General features: G+C 39.8%; 1 protein-coding gene across 6 annotated transcripts in view; it reads left to right on the forward strand.

The window, feature by feature from the left end:
* Positions 1–230: 230 nt before the first annotated feature.
* Positions 231–27,804, forward strand: part of epb41l4a (erythrocyte membrane protein band 4.1 like 4A) — a 49,078-nt gene continuing 21,504 nt past the window's right edge. Inside the window, exons 1-7 of one of the 6 annotated variants that reach the window (XM_087137154.1) lie at positions 692–762; positions 6,438–6,528; positions 17,201–17,305; positions 19,690–19,732; positions 20,803–20,979; positions 22,535–22,655; positions 24,494–24,670. In XM_087137154.1, the coding sequence (XP_086993280.1) occupies positions 20,844–20,979; positions 22,535–22,655; positions 24,494–24,670 (434 nt within the window). In that variant the 5' untranslated portion in view covers positions 692–762; positions 6,438–6,528; positions 17,201–17,305; positions 19,690–19,732; positions 20,803–20,843. Of the gene's footprint in view, positions 763–6,437; positions 6,529–15,633; positions 15,766–17,200; positions 17,306–17,328; positions 18,461–19,689; positions 19,733–20,802; positions 20,980–21,066; positions 21,910–22,534; positions 22,656–24,493; positions 24,671–27,804 lie in introns of those variants that run through there. The other 5 variants (XM_022249961.2, XM_022249962.2, XM_087137155.1 and 2 more) reach the window with 5 other exon arrangements.

Here is a 27,804-nt window from a genome sequence, read left to right on the forward strand (position 1 = left end):
CATTTTCATGGGCGTATATTTTTGCCTCCTGGGAGTGCCCTCGGCCTACCTTACACACAAACCATCTCTAATCTTATGATCAGAAACCTTGGAAACACCGCTCATTACTCTTATTAAGAGCTTCCGCAGTTGCCATCGCCTGGGTGTGTTTAAGCCGGTATGTAACCTTTAAAGAAACGTAACAGCGCCCTCTTCTTGACCTCGCTGTATATCGCGTAAGCGGACCGGCGGTACTGTGGTGCAGGTGCCGCGTGCAGCTGGTTACTCAGTACTGGAGTTGCCGATAACGTCGGAAGCGCTCTCTGTCTGGCGGAAAGTTTGGTTGAAATCTTTGAAATGGATTGAACTGTAAATTCGACAGATTTGAAAAAAACTTCAGCTCTAGAACAAGAGCCGGCTTGTAAAGTTGTATTTGGTCATGCGAGCGGTTCAAGGCAGCATTGATGCTCTGCGACTCTGTACCCTAGCCTAGGCGACAGTCCAGACTTAGCTATTTTGTTTTTGCCAAGGCGCCTTACAGCAACTGTGATCTCTCCTATTCCCGTCTCCTTTTACGACGGCAAGTTCCATCCTGGCATCTGTCTGATCAATGGAATCGGACAAGAAGGTTACTGGAACTGCATGTAGGATGACAATTTACTCAAGCATACACACGGCAGTCTGCTAGTCGTCAGAGGAATGGAGTGCTTTGGACGCGGCCAGAAGGATGCTTACTGCTCCATCCGATTACTGGATGAGACGGAGCTAACTGTGAATGTCCAGGTAGGGTCGGCCACCCTTGCGTTTCATACCATAGAAATGTGTTCATTTAACCCAGTATTAAGCATAGGCCTAGTAACAATGTAGCCCAGCAGCAAACATTGGAACCTATGTTTGGTGAGTCCCTAATGCGAAAATACATCTTGAAAATACATCTTGAGTCCTAATTAAATTAGGCAAACTTGATACACTATGTACAAAATAGGCCTATCTCATCTGTATCTGTAGCTTGCTGTGCAAACGCCTGATGTGGCTATCCTGCACAGTTGACACTACACAAGGAGTCGGCTTGCGAACCAGTTTCTGAGATACTTACATGTACATGTATGCAGGTCATCCAACTCAATTTTCATCAATGGAGTGGTGAGACACCTGAAGCTTCTCTTCGCTTAGACTTGATGAAGTTCCAGAATGGTTTAGTGTTGTCTGACTTCAATTTCCACCAATAGCATCCTTGATGTATGTTTTATAAGACATCCTAATTTTTCTGTCGATACTTCTCTGAAGTTTCCGAAACTCAGCCCTGTGAGCTGCGTTGCCCCATTGGCGGACTTTGTTGTAGATTTTTTGCTTTCTCCTGATATGTCGTTTGATGGAGTTATTTGCCAATTGGAAGGAGAAGCGACTAGAACTAGACTTTGAAGGTATGTTTCTATCCATGGAGCTGAGCAGGGCTTCCTTAAAATCATCATACAGAGACTGAATTGGGCACGAGTCCAGTAAGTCTAGAGTCAAAGAACTGTTAAAATGCATCATATCTGAGTTAATACTCTCTAAGTTGGCCTTACTGTACAGAAACACCTTTCTCTTGACTGGTCTGATCACTTTTGGTTTGAGTAATGCATCAACAATGACCATATCATGGTCACCGATACCACTCTCAACGTGAACGGCATCAACGGATGCAGGACTGTTGGTGAATCAGAGATCAAGAATGTTAGATTCACGAGTAGGTTTTGTTACAACTTGATGCCGATTGTGGTCATTTGTGATATCAATCATACATTTGCTAATTGCTGGATAGTTACCACCAGGTGTGAAGGAGACAGTGTTCCAATTTATATGAGGTAAGTTAAAATCCACTTAAAGCCAGATAGAGGCGTTGCTGGGGATTCTAGAGAGAGATGTGTCCAGCTGCAGTAAGTAACCCTGATCTGTTGATGGCGGGTGGTAAAAAGCTCCAATGTAAACTGGGGCCAAGCCTAACATTTGTATAGATACCCAGATGGTCTCACAGTCAGTTTGCAAGGTGGTCTCCATTGACGCAATGAAGATATTTTTAACTGCAATGAAAACCCCTCCCCTTTACTCGTAGAGTTGCGGTCCCGGTGGAAGGCATCATAGCTATCGAAAAATTTCACCGGTTGCCAGGCCTAGGCCTGCAGTGCGACATGTTGTTACAATTTTATCCTTGATAAGAAATTGACTTCACCATTGTTCAACGATAAATATGTGTACACTTGGCCTAGCCTATAACAATGTGTACAGTTGGTTTATCTGGTTTACAAAACAGTCTTCCAGTTCAGATCTCATTAATGACAATGTAGACACAATGTAGACAAATGTGATCAATTGATCATGGCCTGGGGGTGAGAGGTTTTGTCTACAAGTATGATCAACCAAATATTGCAGCAAAGTTGAGCTATTGTACAGATCGAACAGTTTTACTCAAAAGTACCGGCACTGCTTATTATGCTTATAAATCCTCCAGGTTTGTTTACAGCAATTTAATGTCTGCTACATGTACATATGTACCATAATGTAGTCTGAATTGAATGTTTTAAAATCAGTTGAACATTAACTGAAATGCAGTTTGGCCCTCTCTCACAACACAACGGAGGAGGAGGAGAAAGAGAGAGATGAGATTATACATGTACTGTACACAATTTACAATAACGGCACATTTGTACATGTACATGAAAATCATGTTCATAGCTTCTCACTTCTAGGAGTGCATGTTCATGTATCTCCAGCAATGATTTCACAAGATTTAACAGACGAACAATACTGGTACTTAATTTTCTGTTCCTTTTAAATGAATAATTCACTTTTTAGATCATAAGATATTGTTCTGCTGCTTTTCATTTGAACCTGCTTGAAACAAGCCTCCGTAGTGTGTTAAACAAAAGAAAATTCCCCCTTCGTTTCTATGAATTTTGCATTCGAATATTCAAATTTGGAAAGTAATATCCAAATTTTGATTATTGACCGAATATTGGGATATGGCATGTTCTTCATAAAATGGACCAAAATGCAACTCCTGATATCATTTTTTCAAAACTTCTAAACGATTGACTTTGATCATGTAAAATAAAAATTAGCACCTTCAGATTTATAAGAATGATTATATGGGGATAATTAGACATAATATAGTGGACATTTGGTTGGCTACCAGTGCAAATCAAATGGAGTTGAATTCATTTAAAGTTTTACATCAAAGTGTTTACACCAGAGGACTTGATTTCAAAACTTCTCTCAACAAGAGGTATATTTTTTGACTTACATGTATGTATTTTAAAGCACCTAAGAAATAACTTTTAAAAAATATAAGCCATGAAAAAAAAGCACAAAACTGACGGAAAATGATGAGAAAAGTTTGGCTTTCTTCATTCTCTTACCATTTATAATCACTCTCACTGTACCAACATATTTGCCAGGTCTTGTATCTCTCAACCACCAGAAATTATCTTTAAGTTTGGCTGCATCAAAAATTTATAATGAGTACAATACATGTATGTTCGTTGCGAATGTCATATTTGACAGAATTTTGATGACGTTCAAGAATTTTGACAGAAACTGCATGATGTTTGAGAATGCTGAAAATGCTGTCACATGTAGTGGTCGAAAATTCCATGTGCGATTTTCATTTTGCCAGTTATTTTGGAGATAACTGTGCTGGAAAATAAAATTAAAATTAACAACTCTGAGCATTAGATTTTCATCATGAATCGTATCTTATGTCTCGAACATCATTTTTTGCGAACATCATTCAGAATGACGGATTTTCTTTTGAGAAGAATTGTTCTGAAGAAAAAATTGTGGAGCGTCGCTATTCCGTGGAGGGGCTCATGAATATCGAATAAAAAAGAGGGTGCACTATCTGGGTTGATGTCAAAGGTCCCGATGCAGGGAAATGTTTCTCTAACATCACCGCGAGAGATTGATGGAAGCCGCAAAATCGCAACGATCGGTATTTTGGACTGCGGTTTTTGGAAACATACTTGAAGAAAATGTGATTGGGCCAGTCGTAAAAGGATGGTGGTTTGGCGGTGCTTTTTTGCTCTCTTTTTTAAAGCTTGTGTTGTAGGCTACATCGATACATGGATTTTACTCACTTTTTTGCAGTCAATTTTTTGACATTTTGACTTCGGGACCCGAGTAATTGTGAGAGGTACTTTTTAATTCCGTGATTATGGTTTTGATATACATGTATGTAACTATTATCACCTTTCACAACAAATAAATCTGTGTAAAATAACCTCGGGGGATTATCACTCCTCAGTACATTCTACTGGCTCGGATTTTAACAGGTCAACTTTGCTACGTTCGAGACTTTAATCAATTAACTCCAATTAAGTTGAATAGGTTGACACGGTCATCATTGTTCCAGATATCAGTCATGACTTCACTCATTACATCAAACACTGGAAATTAATTCACTGCTGTTCACTTCAGGAAAAATGAACCCCAAAGTTGAACATTATATAATGGTCCATATTTTGAGGAATCTGCCATATTTGGCACAAGGTCTAATTGTTAGAGAGGAGTGCAAAAAGCAAACGTAACTTATTTCCCTCTCTTTACAGGTACATGTACCGGTATGTTATCAACATGTACTATTTTTTCGGGAGCATTTTGTCTCATTTTAAGGAATCTACTTACTCTCAAACATCAATACAATGTTATCACTATTTTTTATGCCGGTACATATCAGCCATCAGGAGGCAATGACATGTGAAATTTAGTAGGAAAATGGTATTGAAGTACAGGTACTGTAGGCCTACATACTGGTATACATGTATGTATTTGTTTAGAAAATGCTCAGAATTTTTCAGACCACTGTCACACTACTATGGGGCTTGTGTAAGGGATGTCAACTTCAAGTGATGGCCAGGTATGGGACTTGTTCCAAACAATCTTCAATATCATCCAGTAAAAATATTGTGGCTATTGAACAAGCTGGATGGGATCTAGCCCTATTTGCCAAAAGATTTTTGCCGAAGGAAACCTTATGTGAGACATTTCAGGATCACAGGAACCAGTACATACACTGAGCTGGCCTTTTAACTGGTACATATGTACATGTACATGTATAGTATCGGTATTGAATTGAAGTAAATGCAGGGTAGAAGTGCTGGGCTTTATAGCCCATAAACTACCCACAGAAGAGGTCGTTTCTTCTTCTGTAGTGGCCACTTGGAAGTTTCATGGGCTCTGCACAGAGAGTGAATGGGCAGTGTTGACATACCGGTAGGTAGTGCAATTTGTGTGCATGCATGCATGCTGCGTAATTGCATGTTGCCAGGGACAACTGTCCACAAATTCCTAAGAAATTAAATTAGTTTACTTAATGAGAATACAGTACGGTAATTTTACATTGTTTGTACAGTGTGCACGTGTACTGGTAGTATAGCACCCATCAATTAAAAAGATGCACCGTTAAAGTATTGATTGTGCATTTGAACACAATTACGTATGGTACACCTCATGGTTGCAGAATAACTTTATCCAAAAAGTTGTTATGTGTATTGCATGCATTTCAACAATTAGCAAAGGTGCACTTATTTTTTGTTTTTCAGTATTATTTTTACATCTACCGGTAGGTAAATGTACAGTAGAAGTCTAAGGAAGTTTCCCTGAACTCAGTGTGTAGCTTTAACTTCAGTCGTTCAGACGAAGATAGCTGTTTTCAGTTTGTACAGTATTGGCTCTTCATCATTATGTCACTTTTTCTATGCACAAACAGGCGTACATGTACCTGTACTCTACAGTACATTCATTCAGTGCAGATGTTCATTCTATGCTACTCCATACACTGTACATGTAGTCTTACATGATACAGCGTAAGCTTTCTTCACCTCAAACACCAATGCTTAACATTGCGCAGTGTATACATAGGTGTATATGTATGTAGCCTTGTGTTGACAGACAGCAAGGCAGGCAGTTAATAGCCAGCCCAAAGTGCTTGTTTATTTTTACAAGGTTTGTGTTTTTCTTCATTGGGTTCCTGAAGGGTAGCCCATTGATGATAGGCTTGTGCGCTTCATTTCTCTCTAGGATGATACCCACAGTATTGTGTAGTTACTTTTTGTCCATTACTTTTTCAATAGGCTTAATGTAATAGATGCAATTACAGGGACTGATTTTTCATAATCATCATATGAAGATACTGTTGTGAATTGTACAATGCCCGACTCTGTTACATGTACATGTACTTGAGCCTGATTGGTGGGTCAATGATTAAGTTTCATTGGCATGGGGTGGCCGCAAGTGCAGCAAATTGACACATGTACAGGTACATGTACATGAGGGTACAGTACATGTACATGTACATACTTTAGTCATTAGAAACTTTTGAACTCATCGGTGATACAGGGATTTATTGAGACTAAATATTTACATGTACACATGTAATGTTATTAGATTTTAAAATGAATGAATGTTTCACATTCCTGTAGGGGAAGAATTTTAGCGGCAGATGAAATGTTCTGTTCCACTCAGCGTCCCCTTGTAGAAAAAAGCTGTCTGTTCATCTCATGAACTATACAGGTTTATTGTACATGTACATGTAGCTTGTTGGATGTAAAGCTAGTTAAGTATTTACCAGTAAGCTCTGGGGTCATTTGAATGCTCTCATTGTGGAGAAACTATGAGAATTTTCAGAAAACTACATGTATTACTTGTACATGTACCAGCACATGATGAAGAGAGATGGAAAGGTATTGGTACATGTCCTGAAAGGGACTTTAAGAGGGCTGACTGGCTCTTTTTCTGTATTTTGGCTGACCTGGTTGTGCTATTGTACCGGTATGGTTCTGTCGGCTGTTTGAAACAATTTTGCATTGACAGAACCAGTAACAAGCCTACAGCCTTCATACTACCGGTAGTACAGTTTGCACAGTCATGTTCCAAGTCCATGACTACCCCACCTTTGTCCATAATTGCCCACTGGTACTTGGGGCAGTCCCATCACTGTCAGTGGCTAGGACTGTTGGGCACTCAAACTTGGGTGGGGAGAAAGTTAAATGGCAACAGTAGACACGAAATTTTAAAATAAGTGTACAGTATGTGTACATGTACAAGGAACCAAACGTACATGTACACCTGTACATGTACCATACTACCGGCACATGTACATGTAGTATGTGAAAAATGTGCATAAATGTACCATACAGTACCGGTACCTGTTTACACAAGAAAAAATGAGGAGAGCTCTGATCAAAGTCAGTAGAACAAAATGACATCAGTAAATGTATATCATGTACATGCACATTGTACAGTATATACATGTACACGGCTAACAGCCACTCCCAACCATGAAATACACCTGCTGATACAGGAACCGGTACCATACCAGGAGGCCTAAACCCCAGTACAAGTACAGTATGTGGTGAAGAATTGTTGGTTTTTTATATTACGTAAGAATAAACATGGAGGAATAAGATACTGTACTGTACATGTGTATGAATAACCACTGTGCAGTGCTGCCCCTGCCCCAAGTACATGTACATGTACATACTAGGCTATGGACGAAGTTGGGACTACCGGTACATGTACTTCAGGGTACATGTTGCCTGCTGTACCACTACCAGTAGTACACAAGCTGGCATTGAATTAAAGCACTGGCCACTACTCACTAGCTTTTCTACTAAATTCTAGCAGCTTTATACCCAGCAAGAAATGAGACCGAGGGTTACCCCCCCCCCACATGTCCAATCCCTATACACATTCCAGACTATTGTTACTTAACACATCCCCCAAGATGTCTGAAAGGAATTCCCCAGATTCCTGCGAGACAATGACCAACACAAAGCAGGGAGGGTTCTCTCCGCCTCATACCTTGCTGCATATGAGCAGCTTGCTCAGGCTGTAGGCATATCCATTCCTGTATCAGTAGAGAAACACCTGTGCTTACACAGCTCCATTACAGGTGTTTGCTTACAAAGCCACAGGGCCCCTGACACCAAGGTGTGTACCCCCATGTGAGATTACCATCCTTGGTGAAGGACAAAGGAGTGGGTAGTGTCAAGCAGGTAAAGTCAAGGCCTGGGTCTTCCAAATCCCGAGGGGGAAGGGGAATTTATTGAAAGCCAGGAAGGGTTTGTCTCAGGTGCTTTACTGATATTTATTGTGTGTTTTACTGGTGGGGGGGGTACTGCTTAAATTCCAGTGAATGATGGAATTTCTGCCTTTTAAGTTAAATTGACCCCAATACATGTGTACTGTACAAGTATACATTTGTACACTGTATACCGGTATACTCCAATGTCAATACACTGGTAATTTTGTAAATGTACATGCTCATTGTACAACATGTACAGTGTACATGTATTTTAGAAGTGTGAACACATACTGTACATGTACCTCTAGTAGTATAGTAACACAAACATGTACCGGTACCGGGTACATATGGTACATGTAGGTGTTATACATGTACTGGGTACATGCATATATGTTGTACAGTGCACGAGTGGTGGCTTATTACTCATTTGGTATCTTGATTTACTCACCTAGGGCTAAGTAAAGGTGAACTTTTCAGGCCTGGCAGCCTCCAGTGTTTCAGTTGAGGACATTATTAATGACACACCTCTAAAGAAGTTCAATAAATTTATGGTACTCGTACAGTACGTACGTGTATTTGAACATATGGGTGTACAGGTCCACCTTCCCAGACAGATACAGGAAAAGAGTGTGTACCAGGGCAGGACTTGCAAGTAATTCGCCGAGTTGTCTGCAACATTTTTTCAGTCCCCACAAAATACTGGTACATGAACATGTACATGTATATGTACATCTCGTCTTGGTTTTGCATCAGAAGGTCTTGTAATTTTCTTTTGCAGTTTTAGTGTTGCATTTGAAATACTGGTACAATTACCAGTTTATGTGATAGAGATTGCCTTACTTGTTATACCATGAGTCAGTTGCATAAAATGATCCAAATGGGAAGGAAAGCAATGGGCTTCCATGCCTCTGTTCTTGACTGACGGTGTTTTTCATTTTAAGTCTGCGTTTGGAAGTCTTTAGACCCTTTTGTGCAAAAGCTGTGCACTGAACTGACCCATCAGCCATCAAGATGTTGCTGGCCCTGTTTAGACCAGTGAGAATCCCCTCTCCCCCCTCCCTCAGAAGAAAGGGAAGAAAATCACCAATTTGCATGAAAACACCTCAGAATATGGGCGATTCACAAGAATCATAAGAGTTTGTAACGGGTTGACCAATCATACCGGTAGCGCGCAAATCTGTCGATTCTTCTCAGATGCGCATTGGATTGACAGATTTCATGCACTGTGATTGGCCAATGCGTTGCAAACTCTTGGAGGCACACTATTGTGAAATGCCTATATTGACCTCTTTCCGCTGTTAAGAGTTCATCAGTTTGCTGCGGATAAGTGAGTTGCCTCCCCCCCAAAAAAAAAACTTCTGGTGGTGCCTGTACTCATGGAGCTGCTACCGGTAAGCCAAAAATGGTGCCAACACTGCATGTGCTCAGCTAAAGTTGGCTGAGAACTACCAGTATCAGTGCAGTCGTGAGTACATGTACCACCGGTAACTACACATGTACATGTACATGTATGTTTGTATGCCAAGAATTGACTATAAATTTGTAAGACTACAAGTACCGGTACTTTAGGCTGACTTGTGATGACTTTTGAATGGCCCAACTAAAATTCTGTTTACAGGTAGTAAATTAATGAAGCAATGGATTAGGACATCGTGCTGTTTCAGTTCCATTAGATGAATGAAATTACAATACCAGTAGCCATTCTGTCAAGAAGTGCCACTATGCACCTAATCAGTTGCCTCCCCCAAGCTCACTGCATCATGCATGGTGCACTGGTATATTGGGGTTTATTCAATTATTTCTTGCCCCTCTTGTGGGGTAAGGGGGAGGATTGATACTGGTACGTGTGTATACATACATGTACATGTAGGTCTGTGCACAAATAATTTTTCATGATACATGTACATGTAATTTCTCAAACTTGAGATGCCAATTATCCCAAGAGGGAAGCTGGAAACTTCCATGCTCCTACAGAAAGTTACATGCACATGTACCTCGACCAGCAATTGTGAAATGCTGAATATGTGTTAGTACAGAGTGTTTGTGCTGCAGACAATGGCAGAATCTTGATGTTTCTGGGTTAAGCAGTTGTTGTTGGCATAAATGCATGTTCCGTAATCATTGGGATTTGTCTGAGATCAATATGCCTGTTGGGGCAGTCTCCAGGCCTTTTGTTGAAGACTGAAGCATTGAGACAAGCTGCAGACATACTAGTACTGTACATGCACATGTATTCAGTACATTACAGTCACAAACATTACATCTACTGACCAGTACAGGTACAGCCAGTATGAGTCCACCTTTCCGAGTCCAAATTTCACTTTACACCTCAACATGCCATTTTCACAAAGGAGATTACCAGTACCGGTATTTAGTACTGGGCATTTGAAGCATACATGTACATGTACACATGTGTACACACTGTAGCTAGAGGGGTGTCTCACACAAACACAAGGCAAAATTGATGAAAAAGATCATTGGAAAAGTACAGATTTTTAAATGTGATTGACTTTTTTTTCCACAAAAGGGTAATTTATGAATAGGAGCGAAAGTGTGATGCAGGGGTTTTTGACAAGTTGTACATGTACATGTATGTTGAAACCTCTGCCCAGTTTTAAACATGCAAGTGTAACTTTAAAACCGTGCCATCACAATTTCATCCCATTAGTAACAGCTTTTAAAATCAATTGATGAACCAGGATTGTAAAGCAAAAAGCTGTATTTCACATCAACAGCTATTCAAGGCTTCTGACCGTGTTGTGAGTTATGAGATGCCAGTACATTGAAAGTAACTTTGTAAAAGTTCAGTCTCACTACAAAGCACACCCGTCGCTATTAACACCCTTTGGAAAGCAGTTACAGCCCACATGAAATTGCTTTTTATTGGGATGTAAACTCCACCCGCAGGAAGCTGGCCTATTTTCCCCAAAGTGGCAAATGGCTGGCATTGAATTCTGTGTAAAATGTAATTAAATTTTTGTTGTGAAAGCTTTGTCGGGGGGGGGATTGAAACTGGATTTCACTTGTCATTTGTGAATGATCCAAGGTTTCACAATGTGTAACTGTCACGTTCGGTAGTATTATGCACCGGGTGAATAAGTTGGGTCTTACAGAATACTCGTATTTTATAGACTCGCTACATAGGGGTTGGAAATAATGACAGTGCTGGGATACAAGAGTATGTACATGTACCTGTAGCTCCATGTTGGTACTTTTATGTATGGCATGAGGGGCAGAAAAAAATGGGAATTTACCGAACCACTCAGAAACCTGTTACCTGTACGTTCCCGTTTTGAGTTACACATGTAGGTGCAAATATATACATGTAATTCTTCACAAATGCTGTGCAAATTTTAAAAATAGCACTTGTCTTAGGAGTCATTTCTTTCATGAAAGTACCTGTAATACACGTACATGTACCGGTAGCTGATTCGTGAAGATTTGGCTGCTACCGTTAGACAGAATTGGCAAGCGCATTGCGAAACCGTGGGCCCCTCTGTGAACAATGGGAAAAAATTTATGTCATTAAACTCTCGGTGAAGCTACCGGTATTTACTAGTTGGAAGAAAACAATAAATAAACTCATATCCAAAGGTGTGTCAAGTGACATGTGTATCAAACCAAGCGCAAGCATAGTTTGGGGGCACCATGTTCAATGTGTTACAGAGGACCTTGGGCTAGTAACATGATGTATTGTGTAGTTACGGTAGCTTGGTGCAGTGTGAAACATGATTATGTGTGCTTATCAGAAGTGCCCATCGGTGAGCTACTATCATGTTGTGCCTAGATATTTAAGTTCAGCAATGTTGTCGCTTAAAATGAAAAACATGCACAATTGTAAATGGTATGATTCATTCCACCTTTAATGTGCATGTACATGTATACAACATGCATGACAAGACTTTTATATAATGTGCGGTTCGTGAAATGAGGAAATTTAGCCTTCTTGTACTGGTACCGGTACATGTACATGTACTCCTTCAGTTACCTATTATACTGGACGTGGGTAATCTCAGCCTAAGAGTAGAGGAGGATCATGTCAGTAATGACTTTAATAAAACATTTTAGACTGAGTGTTGCATGGCCAAGTGGGTAGATACACGCACATGTACCTGCCGGACCACTGCAGGAATGGATGAAGTCTTGATTTGATTGATCAAGCCAACCTGAAACACCTCAGCAAATGAACACTGACATCTTGGCTCACATTAAGCAGCATGTACCCAAGCATACCAAATTGGTGCTGACAGATATGCAGCCAGTGAGGGACCCCCCAAGAGCCAGACCAAGATTTACAAGAAAACAAAACGCAAAGTAGCTAGGATATGAAGAGGAATTTCTTAGCCATCAAGTGACTGTTTGGCTGCATTACTTTTTGTTTGTGAGCAAGTGCAGAGCATACATGTACATGTACATGTGCAGTACATGTACCGTAGGCCTACTGCAAAGGCCTATACACATGAAGCATACTTTGTACATGTATATTTTATACATGATACATGTATCCATGCACCATTAGCTCTGGATTAAGGGCATTTTACATGTACATGTACATACATGTACATTTACAGCACATATGCGGTCTGTATAAGTCTAATGCCTCATACACATGTACATATACAACATGTACTCGTAGGCCTGATACATGTACATGTACATATGTACCGGTATGTACCTCATACTGCTGGTAGCTGCCTGGTAAGTCTGACAAAATGTTATTCCCAGCCTAATAAAGGCACAATTACCCAGTACACGTACCGGTATTGCATTAATTACGAAGTACGGGTACTTACATGTATATTGTACATGTAATTTACCCCTTCTACCAGTTGAATCATTCAATTAGTACTCAGTGTTTTCAAGCATTTCAGAATTATACAAATTCTAAGTGGAACGGTTATTGCATGCATTAACTTCTCACTCTTTATCCACCATCTCCTTTACTCACATGTACATGTACCTCCATGAAAAGTCAAGAGTACCGGTACAACTTCAGTTTCTTGTCATGAAATAATTAACATGTACAGCCTACATGTACCGGTAACAGTACATGTTGACCTACAGCACTATAGGCCTTTTCACACCGCAGCCTCTCAACCCAGGTTGAACTCAACCCTGGGCGAGCCCATGGCTGCCCTGGGTTGAAAATTGAATTTTTCAACCCTACATTCAACCCAGCATAGTTTCACACTTGTTTTGTATGAATTAGGCTTATCGGGGTGAGGTCGACCCAGAAATGAGCACAAACAATTTTCAACCCAGGTTGAAAATCTCAACCCTGGTCTGGAGCAGGGTTGAGTTCGACTCGGGTTGAAGTCAGTCTCGAGGTTGATGCAGGGTTGAAAATTTTCGAGTGTGAATCGCCGCCAGTTTTCAACCCTGCTTCAACCTGAGATGTGAAAAGGCCTTATTTCAGTCCCTTACAGTTACAGTAAGTAGCAGTAAAACCTCACTGGTACTGGTGCCTGGATGCATTTGTTGATTTTGGCCTGGCCAGGTATTAATGGTTCATAAATTGTTACCCAGTGGTCATTACAAGGAGCATTTTGTAACAGGATTTCCTTAATCTTCCAAAGACCTAGGAGTACCCCCAGTTTGCCTACAAGCAGAAACTCACTAATCCGTCCTAATAGATGATCTTCTATGCCTTAGTTAGGGAAGGTGTCACTGGCCTGGCAGAATTGATTCTGTTAAGTCTTTCAACCTACTGTCTGGCCCTTGGAGACAACAGCTGCCTTGGGCTGTGGGTTTTAAAGGGTAACTTTTGGGTTCTTTTGTGAAGCTTTTGATTAGTTGATTGATTGTCATCATCACTCCCATTTAAAGTGTTCATTCTTGGTGAACAAATTCATGAACTTAAAATGTACACGTCATGTACATGTATGTACACGAACAGTACATGTACCTGTTATCAGTGGACAAGCAAAAAGGTTTGGCTGACATGGCTCCCAGCTCCCAGATTACAGTATTTTAATGTAAAGGCTGGTTAATCCCCTGTACTCAGAGCAAATTCAAAAGCAGAGCAAATCTGATATCTCAGAATATTTGCAGCTAAATTTGCCTGAGTTAAAATGTGTTCAACCTTTTTTGCAATTTTTGCAAAAATTTGATCTTACATGTACACCACAATTGTGTCTCCAAGTATGACCTGCCCCCTGGGCTCTGAATGCATCTTGATGTTTTAATGGCTTGAGAAGTTGGGATATCCATAGTGTTCTGTTCAGCAGCCAATTCCCATCTGAACTTTGTTTGAAAAAAAAAAACCAACAAACTTTGCTACGCAATGAAAAAAAGTGTAGACCAGCCAATTTCTTGCAAACTTTTAACCTGCATGTCTTGGATCATGGAATGTTTTACTACCGGTACCACTGGTTGGTTTCATAAGATGTTAAAAAAATTGGTTCCAAAGCCTGCATTTGATTAATTGTATCTAATTACATGGTATACATGTACCAGTACATGTACCATACTGTGTGTTATCCTTTTTGTCTCCAACTCCTAGTATTTGATTGCCACTGCCTTTTGTGAATTTTGGATTGCTATCAAACTGGTTTTATTCGGTAAGAGCACCGAGAGGGTCCAGGCTCTCTCTAGAGTTTCACAGTCTGGTTGTGTTTACCGACTCTGCATTCTTTGTAAAGCTCTGCACCTGACTTAGTGACACATGATACTGTACCCAATTGAACTTGGTCACCTTGCAAACTGTTGCAAATTTAGCCAATTTGGGGAATGCAAACGTCCTGCTGACACTTGCACAGATGTACATGTACTGTACATGTATGTGAACACACAAGTGTACCTCTTGTGTTGTTTTTTAAGCAGTCTACTCTTGCTAACCTTGGCAACTCATCTTCTTTTTGATCAAATAATGCTAGCCACTCACGATAACCTGGCTTTGGACAAGGGTTGTTTTAATAGTCCCTTGAGAGCATCGGATGAACTCTAATATGCTGTACTTTTAAATTCCACCAATTTCCTACTCTCTTCTTTCCCCCAATCCCTCCAGAGAGCTTTTTTTTTTTACTTTTCAGTGCCAAAGGGTTCAAGTTGACTGAACATTTTGGACTAGGTTCTGACAAAAGGGTTCTGTTGTTGTGCTGTGTGTCCAATGGGAGAAGTTACATGTCCATGATGTAACATTAGCTACCAAACAAATCAAAAACTTTCCAAACCCCACAACAAACCAAAAATATGAATGTATGGTACTGTACTGTCGGGTGAACTGTATCCCCCCCTCAAAATTTGAAAAAAATTAAATGTACATTTACATGGACCTGTTCATGTAATAGCCGTGGAACAAAGTTGGATTCTTTGTAAATGGCAAGAGTTTTAGATGTCTATGGTCAGTGTTATAGCCGGCCATAGTTTAGTGCAGGGCAATTTAGTAATGGTGAATGGAGGGAGTGAAGCAACCAGAGTCTCGCGGGTCACAGCTGGGGGTCCAGGGGCCGCTTAATTAAGAGGCCTCTAGATTGCTTTTTCAGTTAGTTTTTCTTTCGAAATTGATTTAGAGCTCAATTTTAAAAAATTCTTCCAGGTAAAAATTATATGAATTTTTTAATGTGACTGATTTTTTTTCTGGGATTTCTAAGGATTTTTGTGCCGGTCAATGGGCTGTTTCATCAAGCTTAGTGCTGGACGGTAGAACGCAGTGGTGGAGATCCCCAACCAGCGCCGACCGGCACAGCTATATGTATGATCAAGTCTTTCATACAAATTAACTGGTATGCACACATACTGTACTGTAGTTCTAAGTATACATGTACATACTGGTACCTTTGATGGTAGAAGTGTAGCAATGCAGGAGTCAATCAGTAACTGGCCTCCCTCCAACTTTTTGAAATCATACCAACTTGATTTCATCACAGTGGATTCATCAGGCATACCAGGCATAGGTGTGCTTACCTATGGAGTATACATGTACATGCACATGTAACTGTGAACTGAATGTGAGCATGGGCAAATAAACTGGGTACGCTGAACCCTGCAATGAGGCTTTTGGCGTGCTGTGATGATTTTTCCATACATTGTAGATACTCCAGTTAATTGAGAACTTTCCATGAAAATGTAGAGAACATTTGTCAACTGATTATCAAAGAGTAAACATCATGAAACATGCCTACACCCTGTGGTTTCACTGGTGTGCACTGGTAAATTTATTGTGTCAGCACTGGGCTCTCAGGCATGCAACTTCTGATTTCCTTTTTTTCACTTCACACTCTATGCCATTGACAATTAAAAAACTGCTGTACAAAGTCCTATAAAGATTGGAATTTTCTCATTTTTTGGTCAAAGTCCAACTTGCATGCCTGGCTCTTGAGTTAAATTACAAAACAGCAAACTTTCTGTAGGCAAATTGAAATATGACAAACTTTGTTCCAGAACTGTTACAGGTACAGGCACTGGTACAAGTACATGTTGTATACATGTACATGATGTACTGTACATATATCATTCATGTACGTACATGTACATGTACAGTAGTAAAGATTTTTAGGCTAGACTTATAAGCCAAGTGTTTTGATTTTCTGTGTCATGAACTGAAAATCGATATAAAATAATGAATATAGTGACTTAGCTTCATTAAAATGTTTGCTCTCAAAAGAATTTTTTCAGAACTTTGTCCTTTCCAGCATACATGTATGGATCACTGTTTATATGTATCTTTGGACTTGCAGTCTCATTACAGACTGCACTTTTACAGAGTTTGGTCCTTTTTATTGAACAGAAAGTTAAATGTAACAGTACATTTAACCTTGTTTTTTCCTAATCAGAGTGGAGATGGGCCTGGATACATAACATGTTGGTTCATTTACATGTAGGATTTTACATGTAGTCTGTGTGTATAGTCAGCCCATATTCATAAAAATATTTTATGCATATTTAATATGCATAAAAAGGTACATTTGTGGGGCATACCAGAAAAAACTTATTTAGAATGATAAATTCTAATCACCGTGTGCCTACATGTATGTACCGCGTAGTTGTAGTAACATTTGCAATTGTTTCCTCATTCTTTTCTAGGAAACACCCTACCACATGACCATTTTGTAGCAGCTCATGTACATGTTTATTTTTATTTATTTTTTTTAGAGAAAAGGGGAATAGAGTATTGCATTAAAATGATAGCAGTTGTGTTCTGATGCACACTCCTTGCAGAGAAATACCAGAGGAAGTGAGCTGCTGAACCAAGTCTTTGACAAGTTGAATCTTCTGGAGAAGGATTATTTTGGTCTGCGCTTCCTGGACTCCCAAGATCAAACGGTAAATATCTCGGAGTAACAAGCTGAAGTTCTAAAACCTCAACTTAATGGTGAATGTCCAGTATACATGTACATGTGAGTTTCATTAATTCAAACTTCAAACATTAACTCCTGTTCATGTGGCTTGAAAAATGTCCTAATGATCACACGGGATATCACTCTATGTACATGTACATGTATGCCCGACTAAGGCGGTGTCCGAAACGGGCTGTCAGAGCTACGGCTAGGTCTATTGTCCGCGCATCTCCACACATTTCCAATGGAGTGAAGACCCAGACCTAGCTCTAGACAAGAGATTCGGATACAGCCTAACAGCGAAAGTTCCATGAGGAAAAGAACAGCTCTCTGGCATAAAAATGTGCACACACTCTTTGTGAAATATTACATGGTCTGTTTTATATTTTTGTAAAACTATTTAGTGGTATTTTTCCTGGTGGAGCTACCCCATGTAATTCAAGTTATTCATTTATAAAGAAACTCTAGCGCTAAATCCATTCTACATACGGTACATGTGCCGGTACATCCTCCTGAAGTAATTTATATCGGGGCTGAACTAAGGAAAATCAAAGCACTGGAAAAGCATATTATTGTATACATGCATTTACATACTAACATGTAAGTGTACTGGGTACATGTAGCTAATTTTCACAGATTAGTTACCATATTGGTACTGCCCGCATATACCCATACCGTTTGATGGTTTTTGTTTTGAATTCATACACAGAGAGTAATTTAAAGCCATCCTTGATCCACTGTCGCCACCTTACCTACGAGTAGTCTCTTGGCCATGACTGGATTCAGCAAGGCCACATTTTTAACACTTCTTGTCACGTTTCACGCTTGGTCCACTGGAGTTTTATTAATTTCACAATACATGTACATCTCACTTAGTTGAATGGAACTGGTTTAAATGTTACATGATTTATCAAGGTCACCAGCTAAATTGATTCCTGCTTTATATTAAAGATAATTAAATGGCCAATTTACATTGTGATATTGAAAATGTAGCTTTTAAAAGTGAATGCAATAGCATACAGGTGGCTTGTACGCATGCATCTACCAGTTACATGTACGTGTATGTACCGTACATGAAGCTGATAAAGAAGAATATTTGGGGTGACTTCTGAAGACGGTTCTTGAGCAAGTACCTGTACATGTAAGTACGTTGAGTACATGAAGTCCAGTAAAAGGGTTCTTGTTTGAACACATACATGTACATGTGCATGGGTACTACTACCTTGTTACATTATGTGTTCCATAGCATGGATCTGTCATTCTAGTGACACTGTACACATACCATAACCTCAGGACCCCATTCTGTCAAGAGAATGACAGTTGCCTGGTCCACATTGTTTTTGTTGTCATAACTTCTTGACTTTGGGTGCCACTCATTGCTTGGGACAGGGAGACTTAAATGTATGCAGAAAAACACCCAAGAGCATGTAGCACAATGCATGGATACAGTGAATCATTCAAGTGTATGTGTTGTGCAATTGTATGTACGGTATTTCTGTTGAATACAGCCATAACAGAGTTTCCACTATTGTTTGCCGCATTCCTGGCTCATTACTAAGCAAACATTCTGCCTTTCCTCATTGTTTTTTTTCCAGAGGATTAGCATATGTTTTTAGATGTACATTGTAATTTCTGCATTCTTTCAAACAGTGATTTGATATTATGGAATTTTTGTCCTTTAAATAGAAGTACCGCCACTACCTTACATTTACATAGCAATACTTGAGTGTGAGAAATTGTTTACTCTTAAGGGAAAGTATTACATTCCGGATGGAATACATGTGCATGCATGAACTTACATGTACCGGTACATGTAAATGTGACCTGTTCCCACAAAATGAGGACACGTACTGTACGGTACAATGTACATGTAGGTGAGAAACAGAATTGCCTTTTTTGTTTTTGAGTTTTCCAGTTTACCGGTACATGTATTGTAATTCAACTCCTATAATTTACATGTGTACTGCACAGTGCGTACATTTCTGGAATTACACATGTGCATATACATGTGCGGTACGGTACATGTTTCCAGTATAGAATGTCTGTCAAATTACACAGCCTAGTACTAGTTGGTACTAGTACTAGTAGGTAGAGAATATACATGTGCATGGAATGACGAAATTGAACATGTACGTGTACTGCATGTAGCATCATTCAGTACATGTACATGTATGTGTACCGGTACCCGGTACATGTGCAGTGAAGTGCATACATGTACATGTACGTTACCAACACACATGCACTAGTATGCGCAAAACATCCTAAACTTTCTGAAAATAATTTACAATTTTGCATAGAGACTATCTAACATACGGTACATTACATTTTGTGTACACTGACTGGTAACTCCTTTTTGAATTTCGCTTTCAGCATTGGTTGGACCCAGTCAAGGCAATTGGCAAACAAATAAAAAGTAAGTACTGTGCTTGAAATAATTCTTACAGTTGCATCTTGAAAAATGAAAAATCAAATGAATCCCCACAAGCATAGTACAACAACATGTCAATGTACGAATACTGTACGTGTACATAAATTTTGTTTTTGGTGGGGAGGTGATAAATTTGGCAGTAGCATTTGACTACTGTGGTCAATACAACGTCATACAGTCATGCTCTAGTGGACATGGTAGAGCTAGGGACTTCACCACAAGGGTATGCCCACACTACTCATTTTAAGTACAGTAATTTTCCCAACAATACGATCTTTCCCACAATGTGGTCCTGTGGCTATGGATTTATTGAGTACAAATTGACATCTTATTATGACATCACAAGTTGATCTACATTGTATATGTACATGTTCATGTGTGTTGTTTTGTAGTCTGTTTTGGTTTAGAGATGGTGGTGGTTACATATTTTGCAAGGCCTGTGATTTTATCTTTATATTGTTTGGATGCTTGTACTGTACTTTCTTTCTTGCCTTTTAATGTGCACAACTTTGTCATCGGCTTAAAGCTAGTTGATTCATTCCTGACATTAATTACTGTACATTCTGTGGCCAAAATGTTCTGAGTCATGAAATACCGGTATCGCAGACAAGGGAAGTGTACATGTATGCATGCAGAAATCTTAAAGTTGCTCCTCATTCTTGTCTTGAAAAGGAAAGTACTGTGCTTAAAAAACTACCTATGGTAAGCGTACTTACATGGGAAGTTGAGAACAGAAAAAACAAATTGAGCAAGTTGAATAAAGAAGGAATGAATGGGAAGTCACAAGATCTGTTTTCACATTAAAGAACTTGAACAAGTCCAGCACATTGGCAATACACCTTGTGCTTGAACACTCAGTGGGATACCCACATCTTGTCTAATCATCATGGTATTAAATTGTCGATACATGTATGAACATGTACATCAAAACAGAAGTACATGTACATGTAATAATCACCCTCTTTAATACATTTACATGTAGAGGTACCGCTAATGTGTCAAAACTAACAAGAGAGCTTTGGTTCCTACTGCTAACACCCTTCTTTTTATGTCAGATGGGCCACCCTTCATTCTGTACTTTGGGGTGAAGTTCTACATGGAGAACCCATGCAAGCTGAAGGAGGAGGTCACACGCTACCAGTTCTTCCTGCAGCTGCGGATGGACATGCTGCAAGGCAGGCTACCGTGTCCTTTCCATGCTGCAGCCGAGCTGTGTGCCTATGCTACGCAGTGTGAGTCTGATGCACTCGTTGTTGGATGGCCTGTCCTAAATGAGTCTTTTGAATCGTTGACCTTCCGTTCGATGAACTCTTGCTTTTATAGAAAGTGAAAAAAAATCTTAACAGAAACACTTGGAAGAAAAGTAGGTTTTGGCCTTTTGGTAATTGTTGGTTTGTACAGGTAACTTACATGGTACATGTACATTGTTTCCTATTTATTTAATTGATTGTAACCTTCGAATATTTGATTTTGAAAGTGAATATTCTAATATTTGATAATCAGTCAAATACCCAAAATATTTAAATAATTGGCAAAGCTGTAGTCCTACATGTATGGGATATGCTTCATGCATAATTAGACACAGGGAAAATTGCACCATGCCATCGGTCACAGTCCCATTGTGGCTTTCTTCATTTTCGTTGATTTTATGTGTCACGTATACATATCGGTATACAGAAATTATCAGGTGTACAGGTACATGTAGTTGACATGTGTTTATGTGTGGGATATAAGCATGGAGTTAATGTAAGACTGTGCACCCAGACATACATGTACATGTACATGATGATGTACATTGTGTCTATTCTGCACAAGACCCAACAAAAAGCAGTTGATTCAAGGGCAAAATAAACACAGACTATCAGCCTTATCTCCCATCAGAGGGAGATGGAACTTGTTTAGCAACTTTAAAGACCTGAGTACACCCAGCACAGTGCACAACTGTTTGCTGTGCAGTGCACTATTAAGGCCTTTGTGCACGGTGCTCACAGTCCAAAACACTTCACTATTGTGAGACTTTGCTCAGGAGTTCCAGTCATCCTGATAGAGAAACCAAATTCGAATCTGCTGATAAAATTAACAAGGACAAACTGGCTGCCTGAATGCCCTGAGTGTCTCTATTGACTTCACTGGCAGAATATGAAGTCGCAGAACAAGATAAAGTAAGAGATACTTGTATGTACATGTACCATAGTGGAATTCCTGTGGGGGCGCTGCGTGCATGCAGGAAAGTGGTGGATTTTGGTTCAGACCAGATGCTGGAATTTGACAATTATTTGAATGGGCTTCTGTCAGTTACTGGTATTTCAAGATGGGAAGTGCCAATGTACAGTAATTTTTTAGTTATTATGTCTGAAACCACTTTATAAATTGGCGAATTAATACTAGACAGGGGTGTGAAAATTTAGCTGTTTAGCTGATTTCAGCTTTTTTTGTTTACATGTAGATTTTGACCCTGAATTTCAGCTTTTTTTTGTACACCTGGTCTGTACAAGAGTATGGTAACATTTTACATTTCAGCTTTTTACTGGCTGTTTTCAACTTTAATTTTAAGTGGCCACTCACACCCCTGAATAGTGGAGGAAAAAATCTTTGTTCATGTTTGCCTGCTAACGCAGGGACCTGGGAAAATGTGTCATTGAAAGCTACATTAAAGAGAGCTATTTCAAGTCATGTCAGACAAGGCACAAATACCAGGAGAGACTGAAACTAAACTGAATTGTGATGTCCTACAATTGTGAGACTGTCATGTTGTTTTAACTGAGGAATCTGGTCCATTGCTTCCAGCTGAGCTTGGGGACTATGATCCAAGCCAGCACTCCGTGGGATACATCTCAGAGTTCCGGTTCATCCCCAACCAGACAGAGGAGCTAGAGCAGCAAATCACCCAGCTACACCAGAAACTCAAGTAACTGCCCTTGTTTTATTGTGGTATTTTATTATTTGGATCACAGCCAGGATAGCTCACAGAAGTCTTCTGACTTTACTGGTATTAATTTACAGCGGGGTCTCTTGGTAGAAGAAAACTATGAAGAATGTTCAGTTTTTAGAGGTGGGAGGGGAACACCTTCTGGTGAAACTCATGGAATTGGGTGGACACTGAAAACCTCAATTTACATACTGACCTTGGGAGATTTGAACCTCGGTCGCAGAGGTGAAGGTGAGGAAAGTACAAGTACCAGTTCCACTGCTCTAAGGGGGGGGGGAGGTTTGATATTTGACTGGTAATGATTATTGACCAGTTCCAGTTTGGAGGTTTAATTCTCCTGAACTGCTTGTTGATTGTGTAACGATTCTGTGGAGAGAAAAGAAGTACTCATAAAACTTTCCTTATGTATCTAAACAATGTTTCCAAATTACTGTAACTGTTTATTTTTTCGATAGAGTGTAGCATTTCCCCTTAAAAAGTTGAAAAGACATGGACTTCAACCACAGTGTACAGACAGAACCATTCAGAATTGTGCTGCGAAGTGTAAAAAAAAAAGTCCAAGCTTTTCTGCATCTATTACTTATGAGGACAGACAGTATTTCTATTTCCATTTCACACCTGCTGCAGTTAAGAGTACATGTAATTCAATTAGGGTGTTGTGGCAATTCTACCACCCCAGGGGAAAGCAAATTGCTCTGGCTGATCCCTGATGTCTCATTTAATGCTGCTCCCCTGGTGGAGTACCTGTCACTTGCTGTTAACTTAATGTAATTACATGTACCTTGGCCCTTCCCACACCAGGGGGAAATTGGGCTGGGTCAGTTTTCTTAAATTCTCTTAAGTTTCCCATGGTTTAAGTTTAATTGTAGATGTACTGGTGAGTCATGTGCACATGTACATTCATGTTTTTTCTTGGCCGTTTTAAACAGTTGTCACTTTTCAGTACATGTATCTTGCCAGCTTATGCACACTTACTGCCTCACTCAACTTTATCTTCACTGACAGGGAAGAAAACTGAAACTTATTAGTGAATTCTGCAGTAGAATTTATAAACGGACAGCAAACCAGCCTGTCTGATGTTGTTTCTCCCTTACAAGTATAATTCGCTGTATGCCCGGCCGAAGGGCGTAAGCACTTAGGCCCTTTTGCCAGGAAGCATTATCACTGCAAAAAACTTTTCCCGGCAAAAGGACGAAAGTATGCAACTATTGTATTTTAATGAAATATGAAGATTTCTTTGCAAAAAGTAAAAAACAATGCCCAAGTCCTTTAATAAGTTGTTCAAAGGTTGCTGTTTTGTACAGCCCAGGTTGATTTTGTAGTAAATTATAGCCGTTTTTTTCTGCTGTGATCATGTTTCCCCGCAAAAGGGCGTAAGTGCGCTTACGCCCTTCTGCCAGGCACCCGACAAATTGGTCTTGGGATGTAAATTAATGAAAATCACATCAAACAAGAAAAATGTACATGTACTGTAATGATCAGTCAACTCTCCTCGTTATCTGAATGTCTGTGTACACACATTATATAATGTACATGTAAATATCTCTATAAGAACCTGCAACCTAACACGGAGGAAGGAAAACTAGCGTGTACATGTACATGGAACCACAAAGAGAGCTGCACGTGGGCTTTGTCCATATCAAGTAGCCACAGCCAGGAATAGCACACATGTCTATTGGAATAGGTTATAGTCACTGGCCAGTGGCTTTCTAATAGATGTACACGATATTTTCAGTGGTAGCCACACCTGGTGGACACACTACCATCTTTCCAAAGATTGTTGCATTCAAGCAGGTCAATATTTTTTGCTCCCACAGAGGTATGGAGCCTGCCAAGGCCGAGGTGAGCTTCCTGGAGCGAGCCCGCTGGCTGGACATGTACGGTGTGGACCTCCATCCTGTCCTGGGGCACAACGGTGTAGAGTTCTACCTTGGCCTGACACCCTCGGGCGTGGTGGTGTACAAGAACAAAGCCAAAGTTGCACGCTACTTCTGGTAAGGGCTTGCAAGTGGTACTTCAGAACAATTACAAGGGAATTTTTCCCTTTTCTGTTTTAAATGAAACTGTTGGGATGACTTGTTCAGTGAATGGATAATTGTAGGTGTAAGATTGAATCATTTTTTACCAGTTTGGTGTTGTTGGGCCTTAAACTGTTGCTGTAAGTTTGCTACATTTAAATCCACAATTTTCTGCAAATCAGGATTGAATGATGGCGTACATTTTAACCAATTTGATGTTCTTTTTCTGAAGGAAAAAAGAATTCTAGAATATGAAGCAACAAAAGAAAGTTATGTAACACCGCACAATTTTTACAAGGCGGCAAGCCTGGCTGAAATACTCTTGGCATCAATAGAGTTTGTCTGTCCAATCAGAGTTGCCACCAGACAAACACTCTGTGGAGTTTAGGTGTTCAGGAAAAAAAGATAAGAATTTTCGAAGATTTTTGAAAACCAAAGATATTGGAAATTGCCCGTTATGTAGGCACTGCATTTTTAAAAGTACCTGGCAGGAAATGGTTAACACTTGTGACTTGCAACGGGAAAAGTTGTGTAAAGAATTGAACCTTGGCATTTTCACTGACATTTCAGAAAGTGTTAACATAATTTCCCTCTTGTGTGAGAAGATATAAAACTTTTCCCACTTGTGGTAACATCTGCGAAAATCTTTTCCCAGTTGGAAAAATTTGAGAAAATTTTTCCCACTTAACACAAAATCTATGAAAATCTTTTCCCAGTTGTGTGAAAACATGTGAAAATCTTATCCCACCTGTTTGAAAATCTCTGAAAATTTGTTTTTGTAGAGTGCTGTGGCCTTGTGGTTAATAGCATGGGATTTGTAGTCGGGGCTTTAAAGCCCCATGTTGTGGGTTTGAATCTAGCCTAGGGTCATGGTGTGTGTGCCTTTGGGCAAGGCACTTTGTCACTCTTTGCCTCACTCCACCCAGGAGTAATTGGGTACATATGAGGGCAAAAATGGTTATTGTGGTTGATTTACTGGTAGCTGCTTTGAGCCAAAATGGCAGCATCGAACTGTATACTCCCAGGGAGCTGAGATGGTATTTGGAATGTTTCATGGGCTCAGTGAGCAGGGGTAATAATAATGGAAAGCACTTTCATCTAAATTAGTATATAAACGCTACATAAAAACTGCTATTATTATTTCCCACTTGTTTGGAAAAGCTGTGAAAATCTGTTTTCATTTGTAGGAAAATGTGTGAAAAGTTTTCTCGCTTCGGGAAAATTGTTGAAATTCTGTTCCCACATGTGGGCAAATGTGTGAAAATCTTTTCCCACTTGTGGGAAAAGATTTCTGTGTTTTGTGAAATGAAAATGAATTCCCTCGGAATGGGAAAAGTGTGAAAATAATTCCCCATTCCTATGCAGGTTAACTTTAAGTCGCAATGTGCTTTACCTACTGTACTTAAACTGTTACCGGTACTTTGTAAGTGCATAAGTGACTGGGGTACAGAGAGCACAGATTTCTGAAAATGTACATGTACAGGTGCCCTTTTATAATTAACTTCTTACTTGAATCCAGAATCCAGGTCAGCCTTTGCTAAGAGCTTTCTCACACCTGTTAATATGGTACGTTTTATTAAAGTACGGGTAAGGTGCACTGTAGGCCCAGCCTGTGACTGCACCAGTGGTAACAGTCATTGGAATGAATGACTTCAAAAGAACACCGACCAGTGAACAAAGCCAACGATGCTGTAAACCAGTCACCAAGCACTAAGTGGTGTATGGTTTTCCTGAAATACCAACCCTAAATACCAAATTAGTGGTTGAGTGGGTACGTTTATTGTCAACTTTTCTGAATGGAAAAATGGGACTATTGATGTCTTAAAGCCAATTACAAACAGCTATTGTACAGTGGGGTAGAGTTGACCCAAAAGTCAACAGTAACTACAGTACAGTATCAAATTAGTGGTTGTGTGGTTATTGTCCTTCAAATGGAAATCAAGTCTTTTGTGGTTTGAAATACATGTAGCCCTGTTTTTACCTTCGGTTCAAAGGCACATTTACTCTGCTAAACAGAAACTAGGCTAAATCTTTCCAATCTACCAGTAAGGTTTGAGGCCTTCGTAGGGTATACATATGCAGACTTGGGTAAGGATACAGGATGTCAGTCACTCTTGCTATGTATGAGACTTCTGTTGGCCTGTGGAGTTCAATGTACAAAAATTTGTGCCATATTATTTTGTCGATTGCCAGAGTGTAGAAGATTGAGAGAGATGCCTTGCAAAAAGCACCGATATTTCTGTCAAGGTACATGTACATGTAGTTAGGATTAAGCCAGGTACCAGTCCTGTGTGCAAAAAAACCAACAAAATAGAGGATGCTACATGTAGGCCTACAGTACATCATGCCAGTATACATGTACTTGGGAAACAGATGATGTGCTTTACAAATGTTTGCTTGATGGTACATCTTCTTGTGCACAGCCAAGCATTGAAAGCAGCCAACGTCAACTTACGTGTACATTAACTTGCCTCGTTGTGACCATCATGCTACACTAAAACTACATGTACCAGTATGTCTTTATTTTGTAATTGCTTATGTTGTTGTTTCCAGTGATAAACATACAGTTGGCTTGCTTTTTGCACAATTTGCAATTAGCCCCGCATGACCAGAATGTCATTTTTAATAAACTTGGTACAGGATCAATATCGATAGGTTGAATATTAAATTCAGCCAGTGCACACAATGATGATACATACATGGCTACACCATTTGAATACTGCTGCCATGGTACAGATACAATGGTCTTGTAAACAGAAAGATCTATTCAGATTGGGGATTAGGCAACTTGCGGTCAGTTGCCAGTGCATCTTTAGGCTCGCTCCAGTAGGCCCTTGGCTCTGCAGTGAAGCTTGACAACCGCTTGTGATGTGTGTGGAACAGTGAGCTGGAAAGTGCAAGCACCTGTACCGTACCTGGGTAAAAAAAAAGGAAAAAAAAAAAAAGAAGTCTCCCACGTGGATGGATACAGTAGAATGCATGAAGGCACACAGTGAAATTGTAGAAAGGTTTCTGTCAGGTCAGAGAAAAAGTACTTGTGCATGCCCAGAAAAAAATTGACATACCAGTACATGTTCATTGTATTTCACAATAAGGTTACTATTTCTGAT

The sequence above is a fragment of the Acanthaster planci genome, linkage group LG05 (assembly GCF_054643075.1).
Source record: "Acanthaster planci isolate LZ-2023a linkage group LG05, COTS_SCS, whole genome shotgun sequence".
Lineage (NCBI taxonomy): Eukaryota > Metazoa > Echinodermata > Asteroidea > Valvatida > Acanthasteridae > Acanthaster > Acanthaster planci.